The 23594-nt window shown below is 39.1% G+C and overlaps 2 protein-coding genes across 8 annotated transcripts in view; one reads left to right on the top strand and one right to left on the bottom strand.

The window, feature by feature from the left end:
• The window catches only part of WNT7A (Wnt family member 7A), a 64131-nt gene extending 62962 nt beyond the window's left edge, over positions 1 to 1169 (bottom strand). The window contains exon 1 of one of the 2 annotated variants that reach the window (XM_081934346.1): positions 1041 to 1169. In XM_081934346.1, the coding sequence (XP_081790472.1) occupies positions 1041 to 1051 (11 nt within the window). In that variant the 5' untranslated portion in view covers positions 1052 to 1169. The remainder of the gene's footprint in view (positions 1 to 1040) is intronic. The other variant, XM_081934345.1, reaches the window with a different exon arrangement.
• A 544-nt stretch (positions 1170 to 1713) lies between these two features.
• FBXW12 (F-box and WD repeat domain containing 12) lies at positions 1714 to 17736 on the top strand. Of its 6 annotated transcripts, none has more exons than XM_081937109.1 (11): positions 1714 to 2211; positions 3974 to 4200; positions 5968 to 6005; positions 7200 to 7360; positions 8236 to 8357; positions 11333 to 11542; positions 12197 to 12358; positions 13584 to 13788; positions 15187 to 15362; positions 15510 to 15631; positions 16668 to 17736. In XM_081937109.1, the coding sequence occupies exons 2-11, from the start codon at positions 4078 to 4080 to the stop codon at positions 16765 to 16767; spliced, it is 1419 nt and encodes a 472-aa protein (XP_081793235.1). In that variant the 5' UTR covers positions 1714 to 2211; positions 3974 to 4077; the 3' UTR covers positions 16768 to 17736. The 6 variants fall into 6 exon arrangements, with proteins under 6 accessions (XP_081793235.1, XP_081793239.1, XP_081793237.1 ...); XM_081937113.1 differs by having other exon boundaries at positions 1715 to 2211; positions 5968 to 6026; positions 16668 to 17732; XM_081937111.1 differs by lacking the exons at positions 1714 to 2211; positions 3974 to 4200 and adding an exon at positions 4447 to 4754 and having other exon boundaries at positions 5968 to 6026; positions 7250 to 7360.
• Positions 17737 to 23594: the final 5858 nt, after the last annotated feature.

Here is a 23594-nt window from a genome sequence, read left to right on the forward strand (position 1 = left end):
AGAGAAAAGATGGAGGTGGGGCCAGTCAGAGGTGGTATTTACCGGTTCTCCAAACTGCTCAAAATTTCTGCTACCGGTTCTCCAGAACTGGTTAGAACCTGCTGGATATCACCTCTGGCCTGGGGGATAAAACATGGTTTCAGAAACTGGGTGTGGCTAGTTTAATGAAGACTAGGATAGCAGTCTTCCAATGTTTGAGAGGCTGTCACAAAGAGAAGGGGTCAACCTATTCCCCAAAGCACTTAAGGACAATACATGAAGTTACAGATGGAAACTTATCAGAGATCCAACCTAGAACTAAGGAGAAATTTCCTGACAGTGAGAACAATTAATCAGTGGAACAGCTTGCCTTCGGAAATTATGGGTGTTTCAACACTGGAGCTTTTAAAGATGAAATCGGGCAGCCATTCTTCTGCTTGGGCAGGGGGGTTGGACTAATGACCTCCAAAATTTCTTTCAACTCTGTGTTCTGTATTCAATATAGTCTTTCTACCTTTCTAACCTCATTTGCCTTGGATTCAAAATTTAGTCAATCTGTACAACAAATATCTATAACTGAACGGAACAAGGCTGTCTATGCATGTGGTATGTGGTTTTCCCGATTATATTTAATTTTATTTTCTAGGTTTATTGTGTTTGTTTTTTTAGGTTTTTTGCTGGTTTTTAATTATATGCCATCCATTGTCTATGATGAATTAGGCGGCCTTACAAATCTGCATTAGAAATAAACAAACACACCTCTTAGAAAATTGTAATGGAGTGGTTCAGACCTTGGCTAAGAAGTGGAAAGGTCCAGGAACAAGTGCACCTTCTGCTGTGGAAACCCACAGGGTGACTTAAGGCCAATCACACTTTCTCCAATCAATGTATCCCAGAGTTGTTATACATTAAAAATTCCCTTCCTAGGCTCTTTTCACTCATCAGTTTTGCAGAGAATCTCACAAGCTTGCAAAATGCCCTCAACCACACATTAACTATTCCCGAGAATACCAAGATATCAAATCAATGCATTATTGAATGAATAAATTCAGACTTCTCACCTGAAGCACATATGACCAGGCTCAAATTATCCTATTTTGGCCACCTTATGTAAAGCCCTGGTTCTCTGGAGAAGGCTCCAGTGCTGGGAAAGGTGGAAGGGAAGGGAAGAGGACCTCCAGCAGTTAAGAGGATGGACTCAGTTACAGCGGTAATGAATGCACCAGTAAGGACACCTGAAAGGCCAGCTTAGGGGACAGATCATCATTGAGAAAATCTCTGTGTGGTTGTCATGGTTCAGAGCGTCCTGCAAACACAGCCAACAGGGTCCTCCCCATACTTCTCACCAACAATAAAAGAAAAGAAAACTCGTATTAAGTCACTAAGAAAGGTAACTAATGAAGCTATTGTAAATCAACAATCAATCTCTCAGCAGATGCCTCTTTTCTGTCCACGCCTTGTTGCTAAGGATGAGGGCGTGGTTTCCTTTGGAGGTTACGCCCGTTACTTTCTAAACATAGATCGGAGCAGAAATCTAGCCGGGCGCAGCCTCTCTCGTTCTAACTTAACGCAAACTACATTTCCCAGAGTGCCTGCACGTTTTACTTAACGCAAACTACATTTCCCAGCGTGCCTGCACGTTTTACCAACGAGCCACGAGGAGTCGCAAAAAGAAGGGAACCGGAAAAAATCAGGATCGCCTACGAGGAAGCCCGACGGAAGGGGAGGAATTGTGGGCTGGTGGTTGGCCTGGCTCTGAAAAAACATTTCCGCTTCCCATCTGTGTCCTCGTTACCGGCTGTGGGAAAGCACAGAACACAGATTCATAGGGCTGGAAGAGACCTTGAAGGTCATCTAGTCCAACCCGCTGCCCAAGGCAGGAGCCTTATAGCATCATTTCGAAGGCACGCACCTCGGAATCTGCAACAATATGCAGGATATTTTTGATTCTGTGACAGTATTCAGGACTCTCGTGCTTTGTTTTTAAGGGTTGATGCTTCCACTTCTCCCCTGCAGCAATTCAACAGATGAGGTCAGGGATTGTGTGAATGACAATAAAGCCGATCTCTTTGAAAAACACCAACTTCTGCTCAGAATATTTACATAGTGGCGGGGGGGGGGGGGACACCGGATGCATCCTCCTGCCGATTGCAAAAGTTGCAGCACGGGCGGCAAACAGGCAGATACAGCTTCTTGCAGTTGCACGATAGGCTACCTGAGCGAAGAGCCTGGGTAGTATGAACGTTTGCAAGAATTTCTAAGCGTCGGTCTAAAAAGAGCTTGGACAGGGTGGGGATTTGCTCTCGCTAGAGAAGCAAAAGCAAGATCTATTCCTCACAGCCTGTCCTGCTGTAGAGCATTGTTTCTCAATCTCGGCAGCTTTAAGATCTATGGACTTCAGTGCCAGAATTCCCCAGCCAGCATGGCCATTGCTAAGAATTCTGGGAACTGAAGTTGCATCTCAAAGTTGCCCAGGTTAGGAAACATTGCAAAGTGTGACTCAACGTTTATTATATCAACTTATTTTATATTATTTATGGGGCTTACGTTTGTTTTTATATTAATTATGTGCTATCTTAATTTATGGAGCTGCCCTACCACCTAGCAAAATAAGTTGTCCTTATTAGTAGTGACTGGGAGAATATACTAAGAACATGCAGACTGACTGATGAATAGCAATCATACCTTATAAACTTAATTGTTTCTCATGAAAATAGGACCACCTCCCCTGGAATGTGGCAATGACTGATTAAAACTAGTCTAGTGACATGATCTCACCCATCTACATATTATTCAAAATACAATAAAGCTTATATACCATGGTTCTCCATTGGTTTAAACTGGAAACAAATGAAAGCTAAGGTACCTGTACACTGCACAAGTCAAAAAGGGGGCGGTGAAAATATTTTTAGACCCCTCACATCCTGGACATAAATAGTTTCAACTCCTACCCTCAAAACGACGCTATAGAGCACTGCACACCAAGACAGTTAGACACAAGAACAGTTTTTTTTTTCTCAAACGCCATCACTCTGCTAAACAAATAATTCCCTCACCACTGTCAAACTATTCACTAAGGCTGCATTACTATTACTATTAGTCTTCTCATCGTTCCTATCACCCATCTCCTCCCACTTATGACTGCAGGACTGTAACGTTGTTGCTTGTATCCTTACAATTTCTATTCATATTGATTGTTTCCTGATTGCTTATTTGTACCCTATGACTATCATTAAATGCTGTACCTTATGATTCTTGACGAATGTATCTTTTCTTTTATGTACACTGAGAGCAAATGCACCAAAGACAAATCCCTTGTGTGTCCAATCACACTTGGCCAATAAAGAATTCTATTCTATTCTAGTGTTGGGTGATGATGGATAGCGGTACTGTACAACAGAGTTGAAGAGCCAAAGAGTTTCAAAACTTGTATATATTATGCCTAGCATATTGCTTGATCCCAGCAAATTATAATAAAATCATAATTAAACTCTGAGTTAGCCCACTGTGTGAACCATCGTCTCATTGTTATGTTCAAAAGCACAGCTAAAGTCTCTTTTCCTCTCCCCTTAGCCAGTTTGCTGTGGGATTGATTTTCAGTTAAGAAAAACTTGATAGACTATATATTTTCAATAAAGAAATATGATCCATCAATTTTTTTTTAACAAAAATTACTAGGAAAGATGATAATGTAGCATTCTTCAATCTGGATAAGTTCTAGATGCATTGCAGTTGTATTTTCCCAGGCCGCATTGTCTGAAATTGTGGGAGTTTCCAAATGTTTGGAGAGTTCCAGGAGAATGATGGTTTATTTTTACAATAAATGCAGTTGATGTTTATTTAGGTATTAGAAATATGTTCCTGTAAAAGTGATCCATTCCCTGAAAAGAACTATTAAATGAGTATATACAGTAACTGAGCATATCAGTACTCCTCAGCATCCCCTCGGTGCACACAATATTTTAAGTTTCCCGCTCTGATTCTTGACGGGCAGCTCAAAGGCAAGTCACGGGGGAATCCGAAAGTGTAATCCCGCCTCGACGAAGTGCTCCAGCGCTGCCTTCGGCTGGGGCGTGGAAAAAAGTGAAACGTCTCCGTATGTTGGTTGTGAGGACGCCTGAAAGCACCATGAGCGCCGAGTCGCTGACTTTGGATTGCACAATCCATCTCTTCTCGTACCTGGAAGTGCCGGATCTGCTCAGAGCAGCTCAAGTGAATAAGGTACACCCGTTGCCTAGTGCAGACCCCGCAGCATAGTGCGTACTTGGCTGATACACCGCGGTGGTCCAGTCGTGCACAATATAGTACCAGTTTTCCCAACCTGCTATTATAGCTGCCTAAATCCCCTCTTGACTGTTGGGCGTGAGATTTGCAACGCACGGATCGGGTGGCTAGTATAGATCGCTCTAACTTCGATCCTTCCCTTCGTACAATCCGTTCATTTGCCAACAAGACTGCTGTTGCCTTCTCAAGGCGGGAGGGAAAACGTCCCAAACGGGCATTAAAATTTTCAAAGGAAAATGAAAGGGAGTTTCGAATAGTTTTAATATAGGGGAGAAGACACCGCGATCTTCTCTGCATCGCAAAAGCCTTTAAGGGCGCCGTCGCGACGCGCCCAACGCATCGTGCAGAAGAGAGGGAGAAAGGAGCCGGAAGTCTCGCCCTTTCTAAGGAACTCGGCTGGCTGTCACGGCATATCCTATTTTTAATGGGTTACATGCTGGATCCAGTTGGGGTGCTTCAGCCTTGGGCTCTACTTCTCACTTTGGAGACATGTTTGTCCTCTATATTTTCTTATCTTGAGGGCTTCGGAGCTTTACATAGGCAATAAAGCATTTGGCCCTAGTTGACCTGATGTCAGGAATAGTTTTACCACCTTGAGCTTATGCCACTTGTAGGACTCTTTAAGGGTGAAATTCAGTAAAGATTTTCTTGTTCCTCTCTAAAGTAGCATCTTCCTGGGAATTGTCCTATTTAATGTTTTATGATGAATGTATTTTTCAACGACTATGTTAATGATCTATCACTATTGTTGTAGTATGTACATTGAGAGCTTATGCACTCAATTGCTTGTGTGTCTAATCACACTTGGCCAATAAAGAATTCTATTCTATTTTATTAGGTGCATATTGGGTAAAATGGACTAGGATCCTTGAGTAAATACAGTATGAGGTTATCTTGCAATTTCTCAAGCACTGATTGAGTTTACTAAGCCATAGCTAATGGATTTACTTGCATGACATACTAAACCATGATTTATCCAATGTCATTTGGGTTTATAGCTCACACAACTACCAGTATAAACTAATCAGAGGGACTGGGTTGGCACAGTATGTTAGGCATGTTTGGAGTTCAGTGTGTGGCATGAACCCAAGCATTGTGGTTGGTTCAGCTATTGTACTTAGTAGGCATTCCACGAATTGCAGTTCAATATTAAGCACGAGCCTGTCATTACGGCTTACTCTATCAGGTTAAATAAAATCAGAGATGGGCTTCAAAAAATTTAGCAAGGGGTTCTCTGCTCGGTTGCTGGGTGAGTGTGGCCTAGTCAGGCTCCTGCACCACAGCAGGGAGGGGGGCATTTTTGCCTTTCCCAGGCTCCGGAGGCTTTCCTCAGGCCTCCAGGAGAGCAAAAACAGCCTCCCCAGTCTCCGGAAGCCCTCTGGAGGCTGGAAATGGGCCCATTTCCCAAACTTCTAGTAGGCCTGTTTTTCATCCTCCCTGAGCCTCCATGCGCGCCCTGCACTTACCTGCATCGAAAACAGGCCACATGGAGGACTCCTGGGAGAGGGGGGGGCAGCCAGGAGTGGGATTTGGAGGTTCTTCGAACTGCACAGAATCTTAGTTAGAGGTTCTCTCGAACTGCGAACCCACAGCAGCCCACCCCTGAAAATCATAGTTGGTGCAAGCTGTGAATTCTATATTTTGGTCCAGTGAATCTTAAGAAGCTGCTTCTGAAACCTGCCATTCCTTTCCTTCCTATTTTAGGCATGGAACGAAGCAGCAGAGACCACCTTTCTCTGGAGGTGAGAGCAGCACAAGAAATGGTAGGAAGGTCTGGGTTTCACCCCGAGAATGGATGTTGGTGGATATAGATTGCCGGATGAAGATACACTTCTTCCCAAGAATTTATTCCTGGTTGTTAGGTGGAAGGGTGAATTGTTATTTTTTGCCACATCCTGTTTGTGGGTTTCCTTGAGGTAGGGTCACTAGAGCTCAGCTGCAAAAGTTCAGACCAGCAAAAAGACCGTCTTATACTTGCCTGGATTTTTATTGCTCAGATCTGCAGGCTCAAGAGAAGTGCTCAGTTGGTTTCTATTATCAACAAAATGCTAGACTGGTAGGCTTCCAGTCTGAGAAAATCTCTGTGCACTCTTAAAAGTCAGTTAATAGCTGTATCTGGTAAATGCCATGGAAGTAGTATAATCATACCTTTTTGCTTACTAAGCCTTAAAAGTTCTCTTTCATAAGAAAGGCTAGCCAGGTGCTGCCACCTGCTGAGACTAGGCAGGCCTAATTGGTCTTTCACTGCCTGGGAATTCCATGGTGACGTCTAGATAGGGAAGCTGAACCAGTTGCATCAAGGAGATAATTATATTTCATATAATACAAATACAGGACCACCATTTGAGGAGCCTTCCGTTTAACAGATACAGATGACGCCAAAAAGAAAAAGGTCACCTTGGTCTTCTATTTAACAGCATTTCAGAATTTGATAAAGACTGTCTTGTTCAAAGAAATACTCATTTTATCCGAAATGTCAATTTCATTTTAGTTCTTGAATCAGCTTATATTTGCTATTTTTATTTCCTTAAATGTGTCATTAACATTTTATTGTTGTGCATCAACCTTATGATTGTAAAGCTTCAGAAGAATATTAAATGTTTAAATAATTACATGTGCCTATTGTAAATACATGCATATTTGTATATTCCACTGATTATTAAGAAATGTAGTTGATTGCTCTATAATTAGTAACTATTAGGTTCATGATACTTCGTTGTTCTTAATATTTACAGTATTTTAATATTCTTATTACTAATTGAGATTTGAAGTATTGAGAAATGACATTAAAATAAACTTTCCAACATTCTTTTTAATCTAAGAAATCATATTTACAGGAGAGAGTTGTTAAAAAATTAGAATTGCTATTTACCAAAGCAGATTTAGAGAAAGCAATTTAAATTTCACAGTAATAGTGCAATTGTTTATATTTATAGAAATATGTGTCTAAAAAGGTGGGCTTTCTGCAATATCTCTGTGATCCCAGGAATCCACTCTTGGAAAAAGTACTATCTTCATCGCTCAAATCTTGAATCTAAGATGACATCAGGACAGCCTTCTGTTGATTATACATGTAAAGCTATAAGAGGACACAATGGTATGAGAAATGTGGTACACCACCAAAGTAATATTTTAGAAGAAAAATATATTGAAATCATTTCTAATTCTCAACTTGCATTATACTGTAGCTATATATATGATTTGTATTCAGAAAAATGAGAACTTAAATTTCTGCAGTAATGGAAGAGCACAGGGTCCTATAAAACTCTGTGTGTGCATTTTTAGAAAACAAGAAGTCGTAGTCTGACAAAATGTACCTGGTATATCCACAGTTATCAAATATTTTCCCAATCAGTAGCTTGCCAATCCTAGATTTTGGGCCTCCGTGGAATTTTAAATCAGTTTTCTGGAAAATTGTTGAATCCATAACCATCTATCCATGCATCTATCCTCATACATTCATACAAGTGTAGAAACCTATATAATTTCTCAAAATCTAATTCAGCTCCTCCATTGCTGTCATGGTCTCTGAATGCAAACATTTCTTGGCTCAAAAAGCCTAATGAAATCATCCCCCAAAATGCCTTCTACCATGGCTGGAATGACCTAGCAGGGCTTGGGATCAATTTTCTATTTGGGAAGTTGAGTGAGTGAAGGAAGAAAAATCAATTGCATTGGTGGGTGCAATTCCACCATTGCACACCAGTCCAACAGCTAAATTGCAAACATTCTCTAAGTTTATGATCCAAAATTTTCTACTCATATGTGATCCAAAATTGTAGAGCTGATCCAACTGCTAATGCTTATAGTTAGCTGTAAATTTACAGTGTATTATGCAAAGTGAAAATACCATGGGATTGATAGTTTAGCTTTCAGAAGGAAACTGTTTCTTCTTCTGGAGCCATTTAACTAGAAGATAATCAAGCCTCCAAATACTTTGCATTTAAACAAAGATATGTTGTGTTGCTGCAGGAGTGATACATGAAGTGGCTTATCTATCCGAGAATGAACATATGTTTGCAACAGGAAAAGTAAATTCCATTATATGTTCTGTATCTTCTGATGGCACAGTGAAGGCATGGAATGTCCAAGAGGTAAGAAAAAGGAGCATATGGAGTAAATCACTTCAAAGACTTGCAGAGAAGAGCCATAAAGACCTGGCTCTTTACCAGGCCTTGGGCTAGAGTAGCTGTTGACTCCTTTGTTGGATGTTAGTTGATGCTGGGATGTTTTATCTTTTTCTTTGTATCTAATTGTGTTTGATTTTATCTCTATTGTATTGTTTTTATTCAGTATTGTTTTTGTGTATTGTGAGCTGACAAAGTCATTTGGAGTCAGGTGGTATCAAATTGAATAAATACATAAAGACTTTAAAAAAATGCTGTACATAAAAACTTTTAAAAAACATTGATACATATTATTGAGCCTTTTGTTTGAAAGTTGGAGGTCTGAAACCTCCTTTTCCAAGGAAGCTCTGCATCCTCACACCCTTGTCCCATTTCCTGTTTTGGGGTAGTGGCTCGATAATTTCCTGTTGCTACCACCTATCTTTCAGGGGTGGCTCATCTGGTGTCTACCCCTGACCCATAACGTGCTTCCTTTCTGATGATTGAAAGGTCAAAAAGCAAATACAGAAATGATTTTTATAGTTCCATCTCCTGGCCCCGTAATCTAGAATAATGTGAATAGAGAATTTGGCCCATTTTTCCCCCACCCCTGCTTTAGAAGCAAACCAGCTTCTAAAGATAAACAAAAGAAAAGATAGAAGAAAAGAAAATATAAGACACTTTATTCAGTTTTATATAGTGAGATGCAAATGATCAGTGCTATGAAATAAAAGATAAAGTTACATCAATCATAGTAAACAAGCATAAATCCTAAAAGAAAAAAATATTGGGCTGGGTGGACCAGAAGATGGCTCTTGTAGAAATGGATGCTCTTGGGCAGAATCTCAGAGATCTCAGAAGAGATGGCATTTACAATTGTTTTATAGCTTATAAGAATATTCTAGAATAAAAGGAAACATTTTTGTATCTGTAGTATGCATACTGTTCAGTTCCTTAACTTCTGTAGACAAAAAGAACCATGTGATCACCATCTTCAATGTTCTCAGCTAGCTTCTGACAAACAAAGTCAATGTGGGAATCCAGATTCACTTAATGACTGCAGATTTATTTAAAAACTGTGGTTTGCTTAATGACTATGACAAAAAAAATGATTGTAAAATCAGATGTGACTTACCTAACAATTATGTCGCTTATCAATGAAAGTTAGAGTCCCAATGATATTCATAAAGTGAGAACTACCTATAAATCTTTTATTTCAGTTGGTAGGAAGTTATTGTGATTAAAGGTTCTATTAGTATTGTTCATGAAACAGAATTCTACAGTGAGTACTCATCAATGCACTTAAACGATATACACGATTAAATGTTTGATTTCCAAAGGAACCCCTTGAATTGAATTTCACCCTGAATATAGATTTGTTTATGGGGATAATGGTGGTAAAAGGAGTGTTGTGCATTGCTTGGTCAAAAATCTAAAAATAGTGAATGAGGCAAAACTGAATTTTGTTATTAAGAGCAAGGCAAATGATCTGTGACAACTGTTGAGTTTCTGGTAAGAAAGGCTGATAGCAGATCAAAGGGAAGTTTATGTCAAGCTTTTCATAGGTCATATTGTTGCTGCTCTTCCACATTGCAAGGTTTGTGCAAGATGCATCCTTTGTATGTCGATGTAAGAGATGTGAATGTCAAGAGTTGAACTTTGCCAACAATGTTGTCATGCTGTGAGAATAAAGATGACTTTCTTCGGAGCATTGTGACAGTTGATGACACTCAGGATCATTATTGTGTCCTAGAAATGACACACCCGCCAAGGAAATGTCATCACTAAATTTGACTTGCTTTTTTTTTTTAAAGTCAAAACTCTGACTTTGGCAGGAAAACTCATGGTTACAATTTTTGAGGACTTGGGTAGTGTTATTCACATGGTTTTCCTGGAACCTGGCACCACTATCAATTCAGTGCTATGCTATAACATTCAAAACTTTGAAACAGTTAAGCAGACTCCAGAAACATTAAATATTTTTTGTTGGAATATTAAAACTGACACCTCATCAGCCAGCCAAAGACCTCATCAGCCATCAGCCATCCAGCAAAGTTGGACCTCACTGTTTTACCCCATACATCATACAGTCCAGACATGGCACCATGTGACCTCCATTTTTTCCCCTAAATTGAAATTTTATTCTCAAGGGAATTGTTCGATCCAAATGAAGAGGTAGAAAGGACTCGCAAGATCCGGGTGAAAGGATAAGTTGTATGAAGTTCTTTCATAATAGTGTTAAGATGCAAGTAGGAGAAAGCTGACCCACTCTATTTAACACATTCAAGAAACAGCATTAAATAACATTCCAATAAAGCTCTCAAAGTGGAATGTTATTTTGAAGAAGCAATGTGAGCTATATAAACAATTTGCTGTTTCTTCAAGAATGCAGTACATGAGAAACAGCCTATGAAGACATACCTGATGCAGACAACAACTGTATCACATGAAAGAAAATAAAGTATTATAACTCTGTATGTTTAGACTCTTTTCCCCCCAAGACTGTTTTCACAACAATGCCATTTTTAAATTCTCAGATTTAATGTTTTTGGGGGGCACAGACATCACAACTGTGGTCCAAAGGAAGTTGTTATTTTATGTGAAATGAACTAAATTATTTTAGGAATTTTTGGCCACAGCTCAGGACTTTGAAATACAATGGAAAAGTCTGACTCATTATCATGATCTAATAGAGAAATAAATAAAGTGAACAAGTTTCAACAAGATAAAAGCAACGTTATTTGGGGTTGAGATTTCTCCCCACACACACACACCAATTTAAAATATAGTTTTTTTCCCCAAACTTTCTGTATCGGAACAGAAACTAGATATCTTTTCATGGAAAAGTATTTCAGATTGAAAAGAATGCATGGTACATAATTGCACTAACAGGAAGGTGGTTTTTTTTAAAAAAAAATATCAAACAGAATGAATTTTCATTTTTCTTTTTTTGCTTTTATCAGGGTAAACAGATTTGGTCTAGTCCCCAACAGGAATTCCCACTAGTAAATATTATCACATTTCCTGCATTTAACCTGGCAGCTACAGCAGACACTCAGGGGACAATCAAACTCTGGCATGGGACTACAGGGGAAGAGCTCTCAACGTTTTCAGTGTCATCCACATCATGCTGTATGGTAGCCTACACAATAAAGAACAATCCATTCTTAATGGTAAGTAGCACAGTAAATGAGTTGATCCTCACGGAAGCTTTCTTCTGATTGCCAAATACTTACAAACTAGGACATTTTAAAGTAGCCTGTTTACCTGTGGCAGCTGTGTGAGTCTGAAATAGACTGACCCTTAGTGTGCTCATAACACCTTGGGGCATCCATGGAGTTTGGGAAGTTGAGCCTTTTTCTTACTTCATAGTTTAGCAGCATTTCCTCATGAAGCATGGGGAGTTTCCCATTGTTTGGAACTCCCACATCTCCCTTCTTAAAACCTGGGTTTCCCCCCCCCCTCCCTAAATGGCAAAAGTGATCATCCTGTATTCTCCATAGTTGCTTGGAGGAATGGGATTGTTTCTTTCTCAATGCAGGAAGTTTTGGAGATGCCAGATTCTTCTCGATATGGAAAGAAACTTTAGCAAGGAAGCTCAAACGTTACTCTGTTTGTCAGCTATGAGAAACGCATTATTTGTAGTTCAGTGTTTGGCATTCAAGGCTTTATAGAGTTGATGAAATTAGCTTAGCAATTATTACAGATGCTGACTTCCATAGTATAGTTTTTCCTCATCCCCATTCTATTATTTTGAATTTTTATGAAGTAATTAGCATCTCAGAAGTTCCGGGTATTTTACATGCTTTTTCCCTTCTTTGGTTTAGGTGGGTACTGAAGAAGGTTCAATTCATACCTTGGCAGCAACTGATCTAAGCCAAATTTTATACAAAAAATTGTTTCAGAACTGTGGTACACAGTTGTCTTTGTGTTCACCAGATGGGCAATGGATACTTGTTTGTCCCAGCAATAGTGCTTTTTCACCAAAGGTATGGTTTCTATTACTATTAAATGTGTCTGTTGAGACCTAGTGGCATTCATAATTGTTCATAATTGTTCATAATTGTTTCAGAAGGCTAGGCAAAAAGCAAGAGTGTTAAGAATTGCAAGGAAATAGAATTCAAGTGGTCAAAAAGGAAAATGCCTTAATAGTTAAAGAGATTCAACTCGGGTGGGAGGGAGGAAGCAGCCATTTCTTCACATTTTTCAGGGTTACTACATAATGGATTTCTGCATTGGGTCAGGCTTGATGACTTACAAAGTCATTTGCAACTGTTATGTTCTTTTGATTCTATGATCTTTCAGACATGAAGCAGTCTTGGTGGATTTTGGAACCACTGTAATATTTAAATTCTAGGTTTCCTTCACATTATCAACATTCTGAATCTGATCGCTACTGCTTCTACCCACCTGTTCTTTCTAGGAAAACATTTGTGAAATGCAGTCACAAAATTAATCTCGGCTAATAAGAACTGAGGACAGTTACAGTGGCAAAATTATGGTTTTACTGTTTTGTGTTACATTGAATTGCACCCAGAGTTTTGGCTCTGACTTATTAAATGAGTAAATAAAATAAGCATTTGTATTTCCTCTATTGTTATTCTTTGTCTTTCTTTAGCCAGTTGCTAAAGAAAACTAAGGAGAATTATTATGTTTGGATTTTTCTAATGATTTTGTAATCTGCCTATAGCAGATCTTGAATGTCAAAGTTTCATCTGTAGATAGTAACCTAGGTTCAAAGAACTGTACTTCTAAGTTTATTGGTAAGATTTGAATTTTGGAACATGTTTCAAAAATCATGTATGATGCAGAATGGAGCTTTGCAATTAAGAGAAGTCATGTAATAGAAGCCATGGATTACATGCAGATCAGAGGCTCAACTCCAGCATTTTAGAGGTTAAGAAAGGATTTCTTGGAAAGTTGCTGCCAAGCAATGTAAACCAGATGCTGGTAACCAGGTGCTTTCCCAAGTATTTGAACCATAATTCCCACTGCTCATGCTGGCTAGAGCTGAATGGAGACACCCCCAGTTCTTTTTCTCATGCGTAGACAGTACATACTGATATAAATCAAGGTCCTTAGTTGAGATAGAACTTTTAATATATTGACTTATATTTTTCACACAAGTTTCAAAGTTATACTGATATTTCTAAAAAGTATAAATTAAATTTTTGGATTCCAACTTATTGGTATTATTTTCTTTTTGCGTGTCAGGTGTTTAACACATATTATGCAACTCAGCCAGAAGATGATGATTTGATGCTATCTAGTCCTTTACCTATTACAAATCATTGTCAGGTGATGTGCTGGTTACCAGCTGAGTCAGCGAGAATTGCCATTTTGCACAAAAATGAGATGTCTCACATTGATAGCTTTGATCTAGTAATTGAGAAGTCTAAATACAAAAAGAATGTAACAGGTAGGCTTCTTCAAATTGTTGTGTAATTTTAGATGTGCCATTGGATATTTAAAATGTGCTGGACCATAATGGAAAAAAATATACAATCTATTGTCAGGCAGTAACATTATTAAAACTAAATATATCCAAATAGTAGCTTTTTACTGACAATATAGCTTTTCTATACATATTTGCTTGCCCTCGACAGATATATTGCTCAATCAGTAATTTTACATTATTATCTTTAACTTCTATTTGATAATAATCTGGAAAACATTATGAAATGGCAATCATTCTTTTAAATCATTTATGCCAAACATTCAGGTGCCATTTCTAATCCCTGAACAATATTCTTTTGGAAAAATCCTTTCTGACAGCTTTTAGGGGAATAATGCTTTCTTAGATTGCATAATCTTCTAAAATGATTTATTCTATTCGATGTTCTGTAGCAAATCTAGAGACTTTAATTCCTTTTGAGTATTCATTCTTTGTTATTTATAATACTTATACTCTGCTTGCTACCACAAAGTCTCCTGGAATGTGTACAAAAAATTAGTTGGTAATCTAGAACATAAGCTAGTTGGACAAAAAGGTAAAAGAACAACAGCGGATTTTGGTTGGTTAAATTGCCTAGATGATTGCTAATATAGATTCTAAATCAATAGTTAGTAATCTAGAGCATATGAGAGTTGGAATGGAGAAAAAAGTAAAAGAACTATGACAGATAATTGGTTGGTTGAATTACCTAAATGATTGATAATATAGATTCTGATGCCTTGCAATTTGTTATAAACTGCCCAGTTACCTTGAAGTGAGATGGGCAGCAAACAAATTTATTAAATAAAATAAATAAAATGTATTTATTCTTTACCAGACTTTCTTGTCTTGGTTAAGCCTTTTCTTTTTCTTTCTATTTTTATTGCTTTTATTGCTTTCAGTTAAGATAAGCTTAGATTTGCTCACTAATGATTATCTAAATGACTATGATACAGACCCAGCTGGTAGTATGGGCTGTCCATGCAGACCTATACCCCATCGCTCTGATGGGTGTTAGCCATCAAGATGTCTCTGGAGGAACGAGGAAATCCCATTGCTCATGCTATGCCAAAAGACTCGGTGACTTTGGGCCTGTCCCTCTCTTCACAGATTTTTTGTTGTGGGGAAAAGAGTACTGTTGGATACATTCACTGCCTTGAGTTATTTATAAAAGTAATAAAGACAGGATATAAATAAAATAGTAATAAAATAATGCTATCAAATGAAACTGTCTTCCCATCTTTGATAATCTTTGACAGTATCAGGATTGCAATTCTCAGAATTCCTAATCAATGTTGTCAAAGAAGTATTGGGTAAAATAGAGTACAACTTTCAATCATTTATGTGCACAAGAATGAGTGTCATGTTCTTTTTATGCAAAAGCTAAACAGGTTGCAAGCTTCACACTACCAGCCCAACAGCAGATGACAAGTATGAAAGGATTTGGCAAACAAACCCTTCTTATAACAGCTGGACCAGAACTGACAGTATACTCTCTGAGCGGGACTGTATTGATGGCTTTCAAGGATCATCATAAAATTATTACATCTATTTGGGTGGTATGGTGACTCTTCCTTATTTACAAACATTTTAGTCTATTATTTTTCAAAAAAACAAACAAACCCTGAGTAGTTGTTACTTTCTGATCTGCATAGGTATTAGGTATATTTAACTAAACAACATTTTGCCATTCCATCCTATTTCAGGATCCTTTTCATGTCGTGACATCTTCCATGGACCTTTCACTCCGTGTATACTACTGGAAAAATAACTCCTCTTTGTTGACAAGTTGCTATCATTTATTGGGAGGATCTCACAGATGGTCAAGGTAAGTCTCATCTTTTAAAAAATGTTTTTATCGTTTGTTGGCATTTTAACGGCCTAGTGCAGTGATGGCGAACCTATGGCACGCGTAGCAATTTGTCAGGGCACATGAGGTGCTGCCCTGTCAGCTGGCCAGGATCGTTTTGAGCGCTCCGAAGGCTTCAGGGACCATCTGGAGGCTTCCCTGACGCCTCTGGAGGGCGTCCGGGGGGAGGGGAGGCTGTTTTCACCCTCTCCAGGCTCCTATAATGCCTCTGGAGCCTGGGAAGGGCGAAAAAAGCATGTAAAAATGGGGGGGAGCGCCTATAGTGTGCGCATGTGCACTGGGGGTCACGCATTGCATTATGGGTGCGGCAAGCCCACACATGACCCCCTGCGCTCCCCCCACTTATGGCACGCGAGCCAAAAAAGGTGCGCCATTGCTGGCCTAGTGCCAGTGTTAACATTTCATTTAGTATTTTTCTAATGTGATTATAGTAGAGCACCCATTGGCAGTTTATCTTGTTCAGGACTCCCGGATAACAGTTTCTCCTGTCTGAACTTGTCTATTTAAGATGTAGCAGAGAAGTCTTTTGTGTATTCTGCAGAGAAATTCCACCATCTCTTCCCAAGTTGTTGCATGCAGGTTGAAAGTTTCCTTATTCAGCTTTCAACCCTCACCTGACCCTTTCAGGCTGATTATTTAGAGAATATTTTAACCTGATTTGCTGATAATTAACCATGGTGTTTTCTTTAAAAGGCAGATTAAAAATGTTTAATTTCTTATTGTATATCTCAAAAGCAGAGCTGCTTTTCTTTTCTTTATAGTGATACCTATTCACCAAATTATCCAAGTACTAACAAGTTAAGAACAGCCTTAATATGTCAAGTAATCTCTGTATATTTTTAACAATTTTTTTTTCATAATCACAAGAATTGAAACAAAATATTATATTCCATGTAAAACCTGTTCGTTTGATTTATTGTATTTTGCATATTGAATTGTTTCAATGTGACTTGTTATTTAACCAAGTACTAACACAAACATTTCATTCACATAGTGGCTTCAGATCAGTGACATGCGATGATGTCAGCATTGTTGGAATAGTGGCTGGAATTGATGGCAAAGACATTTTAAGAGCATATTCCTTTCATCTGTAAGAGTTCCACCCACTTGTTTCACTCTAAACATTTTCCACCAAGTTGTCCAACTCAAATGATAATAGAAGCATGATTGAAACCACTGCAACTAATTGACTGAAGTGATAGATTACCTTTTCAATAACCAATTTGACTAAATCCCACTTGGCTTGAAAAAGACCACAAGAGCTTTGTTTAGCTTTATTAAATGTATCTTATATGTGTGTGTATATAATTTTAGATTCTGTTTACATATGCTTGTTTTTCTATTTTTCCATTCATAAAGACTACTTTCTAAAAATAATATCTGAATGTACAAATTATATTCTCCAACTTTTTGTGCATTGTGGAAAACAAAACTTCAGACTAAATATGGTCATTATAAATAAGCAGGTAACTTGTTGACTGCGTGAAAAATGTGTTATTTCAAAATTAATTTCACAGGAATCGCCAATTATGAACTAGATCAGTGGTGTCAAACTAGATTTCTTCAAGGGCCTGATCAGTATTGTAGTTCTCCACGGGCCAGCCAGAAGTAGGTGGGATGTGACAGACACCTGCAGCACTATGCCGGCCAAAATGGGGCAGCCAGTTTTCTGCCTGGATGGTCTCCTGCAGCACTCTGAAGGGAAAAACGGGGCATGGGGAGCTGCATGTGGCCTTCCAGAGGCACTGTGGGCCAGTCCTTTGCTATTTCCAGGTTGGCCTGGTGGGCCAGATTTAAGCACCCTGCAGGCCAGATCAGGCCCGCGGTCCTTGAGTTTGACACCCCCACCTTAATGTTATTTTTAATTGCTTTCTGAAATTTGCTTGGTTCTTGTCCCTTGAGTTTACCAGCTGTGGAGCTTGAAAAGGGATGCTTTCTTGTGTTTCTGTTATTTTGTGTTCTGTTTGTATATTTATATTCTGCACTGGGAATCATGAGTCAGACTGAACCAGAAGAGGAAGGCTTAGAATGAAGCAGTTGACAACATTTCAAGGTATCTGTCCAATTGTCTTTCCCAGACGAATAAATTAGGAGAAACAAAATTTGGGATTCTTTTTCTTCTAGAGTAGGAGAATTTGATTCGTCTCCAACACAATTCTATACAATTTTAGGAGAGTTACTCTGCTGATTTGTAGGTAAAAGCTCAATCTCCTTTACATAGAACATAGTTGCTTAGGCATACCAACAATTAATCTATTCTAAACTATACAGAGGCTTTATTGAAATATGAAGACATATTTAGAAGATAAAACCAGAAAAGAAATTAGAATGCAACAATACATAAGAAACACAATCCTTCTCAAAACTGAATTTCTATTTTATTATGAAAATGCATACATACAAGAGTAGTACTAGACTTAAAATGAAATCACAACCATACTTCTCCCCAATATGCGGCGGGGGGGAGGGTGTTCCTAAATTATTCTGGCAAAGGGGAAAGAAGATTTCATCAAGGTAGTTTAAGGAACCTCTGCATTACTTGGTTTATTTTATTCAAGGGACAAAAAAGTAATGGTTAATCTTGCAAATTTATATTATAGAATAACTTACATTAGGAACATGTAATTCGACCAACTATGATCCTGTTGTGATATTAAAGCCCTAAGAAAGGCAGCAGGTTGTATAGTTAACTCCTTACAGGCAAAACCACTGCCCTAAAACTATGCAACCTACTACCTCTTCCTAGGAACCCCACCATTTCTTCATTCTTCTAAAAAAAAAAAGTCATTGTGAAAAGTTATGCACATCTTTAAAGATTATGCAGTATAAAACACATGCAGGTTCATTACCATTGTTCATTTGTGGTAAACAGGAAACATCCTTAAGTGTTAAATATTTTGACATCCTATCAAATGATTAGTATATACATAAGCATATCCCCCGTCCATTTGAAGCAAAACAATGGTTACTTTCTTAAAGTACAGTTTATTTTCACTAGAATGTATTTTTGAAATAGACATTCAGTAAGACCATGAGCTAATATGCAAACATAATATACTCCATCCTCAACAGGTATCTCTTTCAGTAGACAAAAGCAAAATGATTCTTACAATCTCATGTACAGTTTGCCGGTAAAAACAAAAATTGTAATTTATTTTAAACCAAGCTGCAAATAATCCATTAAATATACTGTAGAATTTTTACTCCTCAGGGAAGGCAATAGATTGTATAGTTATCTCCTGAAGAGGGCAAAATAACTACCCTACAACTATACAATCTACTACCTCAACCTGATAAGAGAAACATATTTAGAAAGTAAATTTGTTCACAGAATATTCCTTTGAATTTGATTCTAAAAATGTAGCAGGAAACTTTTGGGTTCATATGTCCCCCCTTAAAGGCCCTTTGAATTATGGAAAACAGGTACTAGGAATAGGGAAATACTGCCAAAACTGGTCAAAAGTAACTTGAACACAAAATATTTTTTGGATTTTGCATGAATTATTTCACTCTCAAGTCTCCTATACCGTTAGCCAACTTTAAATGCTATTAAATATGGCACCAGTGCAAGTTCCCTGTTGCTTACTTTCTTGCTTCCTTGAAATAATGTTCAATTATGTACGTTATCTACGGCTGCAAGCCATTTCAGAATAAAATCAGACTAATGTTGCTGATGACTATCTGCTTCCTTAGGAAAGACAGTAGACTGTATAGTTATCTCCCAGTGGTGGGTATGACCCTAAAACTATACAACCTACTACCTCATCCCACAGAGCAGTATCTTCATTTAACAGATGGCAATGTCTTTTTTTAAAGGATGCTAAAACATCTCTCCGATTGTTTAATTATCTATGGTATTTCAAAGCCGTTCTTTCTAGTTCAGTATCCAAATAATTCAGTCTGTGGAACTTCTCTGGATGAAGAAATTAAGTTGAGTTCAAATACTGATGGAAAGCAACTATTATATCGTGTTCCTCATTCTATTCCACTTTCAGACCTAAAAGGAAGGAAGGAAAGTTAATGAAAACCATCCTAAATAAATAAAAGCATGCAACTGTAATTTCAGCAGTAAGAAATGCCAGATGTTATAATACACTAATGGGGCAGGAAACCAATACTATTCTTTATATTGAAATAAAATGCAGGTTGTAAATAATGTTTTGATGCATTTGTTATTATGAAAATTGCTCTGGTAGATAGTAACATTCAAATTTTGGAAATTGTGAATGAATTATAGACATAGGGTCTTTTTTCTCTATCTCTAACAGATAATTGATCCAAAACTAAGTAAGAAACAAGACAAGTACAAATTAGGTGAGAATGAATTAACATGACAGTAAATATAGGGGTCAAACTTGAATCCCAAATATATCCACTGATAACTATGACATATCCATTGTTTAAAACCATAGGGCCCTATAATAAATCTAGACTTTGTTTACTATATTTGAGTGGGATAATCAAAACAGTTGAATAAAGCTTACACTCCTGTGAGTAGGTATTAGAATCCATGTGACAAGTTGCCCTTGCAATATTCTGGTAAATTTATCTAAAGATTTAATAAATTTACTATGTTAAAGGTACGGCTTATGCTTTAGTACATTGGGAATTAATTGAATGTATTACATATGCTTTGTAATACATTTGCTTTGTCTGTGATGCATATAATTTTTTAAAAATACATATAGTTATTTTTCAAATCTAACAGCTCCTGAGAAGCTTATAAAATATTTGATCTAAGGTAACTATTCAATTGCTTCTTCTGAGAACAAATATAAAACTGAAGAGGAACAAATGATAACTTATTCCCCCAAAATAACTTTTTTTGTATTCAATAATTTGATTTAATAAATTTGTAAATCAGATTTCATGTCGTTATTTGAATTAATCCATCAAGTTACTTGAAATTAATACATTTCAATGAAGCACTAACCCATCAATGTGCTAGCTTCACTTTCAAGACAAAATGTTAATTCTCCCCACCAACACCTGCACTTGAGGTTTATTGGCAGCAGTAATCACTCAGCATTTGTAGCAAACAATGAAAAGGCATCCACCATTTGGTTATTTTGAAAGTGCTTTAATCTTTTATAAGTTTAGGAAAAGATCAAACACACCAAAAACAGCACCCATATTTGACAGTTGCCTGAACTAAGCTTGACATATATACTAATTTACTCTAAGTAAAATGAAACCAAATCCCTTTCAAACTGCTGTTTAGTAAATCCTTACTCAAAAATGCGTATTTTAAAATTTAAAGAGCCAAAAGTTTGCATTGAAAATTGCTATGTCAACTGAATGATCTATATTCCATGAATCTCAGACTACCATTAACATATTTCTCACATTCAAACTCTTGAAAGTTCTGACTTAGAAATAAAGCTGTCAACAGTTCTACCCTCCTTGTATACAAATAAGGAATCTTTTTGGAAGTCTGACTGGCTTAACTTAAGGTAAAAGCAAATCAGTCTATTCCATGGTTTGTTACTTTATTTTAGCAGTACAGAATTTTATTGCTATAGCATTTATATGAAACTAATCTATATTACCAATATGTTTCTATTTTAATATTCGTTATAACAGTTTTCAAAGAATGTTAAGAGTTGCTTTTTGAACCAATTACTAATATAATTAATTTGGAGACACTACATATGCAGGAAAATTTCTTAAATACCTCATCTTAGGTTTATATCTGGAAAAAGGAAAAAAAAATCTATATTCCCTCATCATTTCAAATTAAGACACTATACTGTCAGTTTGAAAAGTTAAGTTTAACTTGACAGGACCAAAATCCAGAGTGGCAAAAGAAAATGCTTAAATACATAGTTTTGAAGCATTTTCCTTTCAGAGATAGTCAATCCCATCCAAGAACAATGCTCTTCCTTTCCCAGCTGTACATAAATAGATACACCTTGTCAGCTTTCAAGTAAGTAATACCAGGGTCATCCCACGTAATGAAATTTCACTAGGTAGAGGATATTTTGTTTTGCAACTTTTACTTCCAACCCAAAGGAAGATACAGAAAGGGCAGCTGAAAAGGATAACCAGCATCCCATTCAGAAAACACTACTCCCGGAGTATAATGGCTCAATGTTTGAATTGGAGGTGAAACCGTATCCAAAAAGAATAATTACCAAATTAGCAAGGGAAAAAAAACCGACACTCAAAATCCATTCTGGCTCTCGTATCTCCAACGAGTCCCAACACGATCGGCCGATTAAAATAGCGGGTGCTTAAATAAGGAGCGCCACAAAATGAAAAGGGGGTGAAAAATCCTCCCCCTGTCTCTGACGAAGTTACCACACCGCTTCAAATTCAAACCACTTAAGTTTTCCAACCCGAGACGGGCTGAACAAACCAGCTAAAGAGGCGCTAAAGATTTGATTGCCAGATCCCTCGGGAGATCCTGAATCTCCAGCTGTCCCCCCCCCCTCCGCAAACACACACACACACACAAAAGCAAGCCTCCCTCTAAGGAAAGGAACCGGACTCTCCAAGCCAGCGTGTACAGGATAATTATTCTCCCATCGGAAGAGAAAGACCGCGCGGGAAGGAGAGGGCGGCGCGCCTCGTGGTAGCAAAGCCGCTTGCCAAGAAGCAGCCCCCACCTCTTTCTTTTTCTTTTTGGCCCCGCTCCGGCCCGAGAGGCTTCGGGCCATCGGGAGTCCCCGCCGTCCAGCAGTAGGCCTTCCCCTCTCTCATCTCTCGCGCTCGCTCTCCCGCCCACCCCCTCGGTGCTCTCGTGGTCCGGTGCTCGAGCCAGGGGGGGAGGGGGCCGAGAAGGCGCGCGGCGAGAAGGCAGCTGCGACAGCGCTCGGCCGGCAATAGGCGGGAAGCGAGCGTCTCGAGAGACGGGGCGGGGCTTGCCCATCGTGCTTGGGAGTCCCCGCCGCAGCATCATCTCGCGCCCCACCCCCTTTCCCTCCTCATCCCTCCCCGGCAGCCAAGGTCTCCCTTGCCCATCTCGAACTGCTACGGGAAGTGACGCGCCCACCTAGGAGAGGCATCTCTGGCCAATCGCGAGGAGGACTACAGCGCGGAGACCAATCGGTCGCCGCCGAGTGGGCGGCGCTTCTCGGATCTTCAGGTTTGTCAGGGAAGGCGCGGCAAGGAGAGGGAGGGGGGGCGAAGGGGAAGAAAGGATGCAGGGCGAAAGCGGGCAGGAAGAAAGGGCGGGAGGAAGGGAGCGGGGAAACTTCGCCCTTTTTCTCCCTCCTGTCCATCGCCTCAGAAGTAGCAGAAAGATCGCCTGAAGGCCTAAAGCCGTTCTCCCGCGCGAGCGAAACAATCCCGCTCCCGTGCGAACAGGCCAACATCTTATTTCGCTGATCCCGCCTCTCCCCTTCCTTGCTCGCGATCACACGACCGTTACCTGTAATACGGTGATTCCGTCTCCACAGCACCATCCAGGACCCGGATGGAGTCGCCTTCGGTAGCGGCGGCGGCGGCGCTACTGCAGCAGCGCTACCGCCTTTCACAGCGTTGGATCACGGGAAAAAAAACGGATGACGTTCCCACCCCCTCCCCAAAGCGCCTAAGAAAGCTCCGCCTTCCGTCCGTGTGGCGAGTTAAAAAGGCGGGCAAGCCATCCGTCCGTTGCCGCGTTTGGATGCGACCATTGGCGTAGAGTCGGGATAGCCCCGCCCTTTTGATAGATCACGAGTTCTGATTGGGCAAGATGAGCGCTCCTGTGGCGGCAGCTGGCTTCCTTACCTGGTTGGGGCTTGAATGCTGCGGACCTCGATTCATCTCTCTTTTTTTTCCAAGGCGGGAGAATGTCTTCCCATTGACGGGGCGGGGGCGGGGAGGTTGAGCATCTCGCCGTAATATAATCACTCCATCCTTCCTTGAAGATGAGTCAGAAGTGAATCCTGCGAGGTTCGATGCCAGCATTCGCGGAAATAACATCTGTGCTCTTCCA

The sequence above is a fragment of the Natrix helvetica genome (assembly GCF_964273705.1).
Source record: "Natrix helvetica genome assembly, chromosome: 1".
NCBI classification, from domain to species: domain Eukaryota; kingdom Metazoa; phylum Chordata; class Lepidosauria; order Squamata; family Natricidae; genus Natrix; species Natrix helvetica.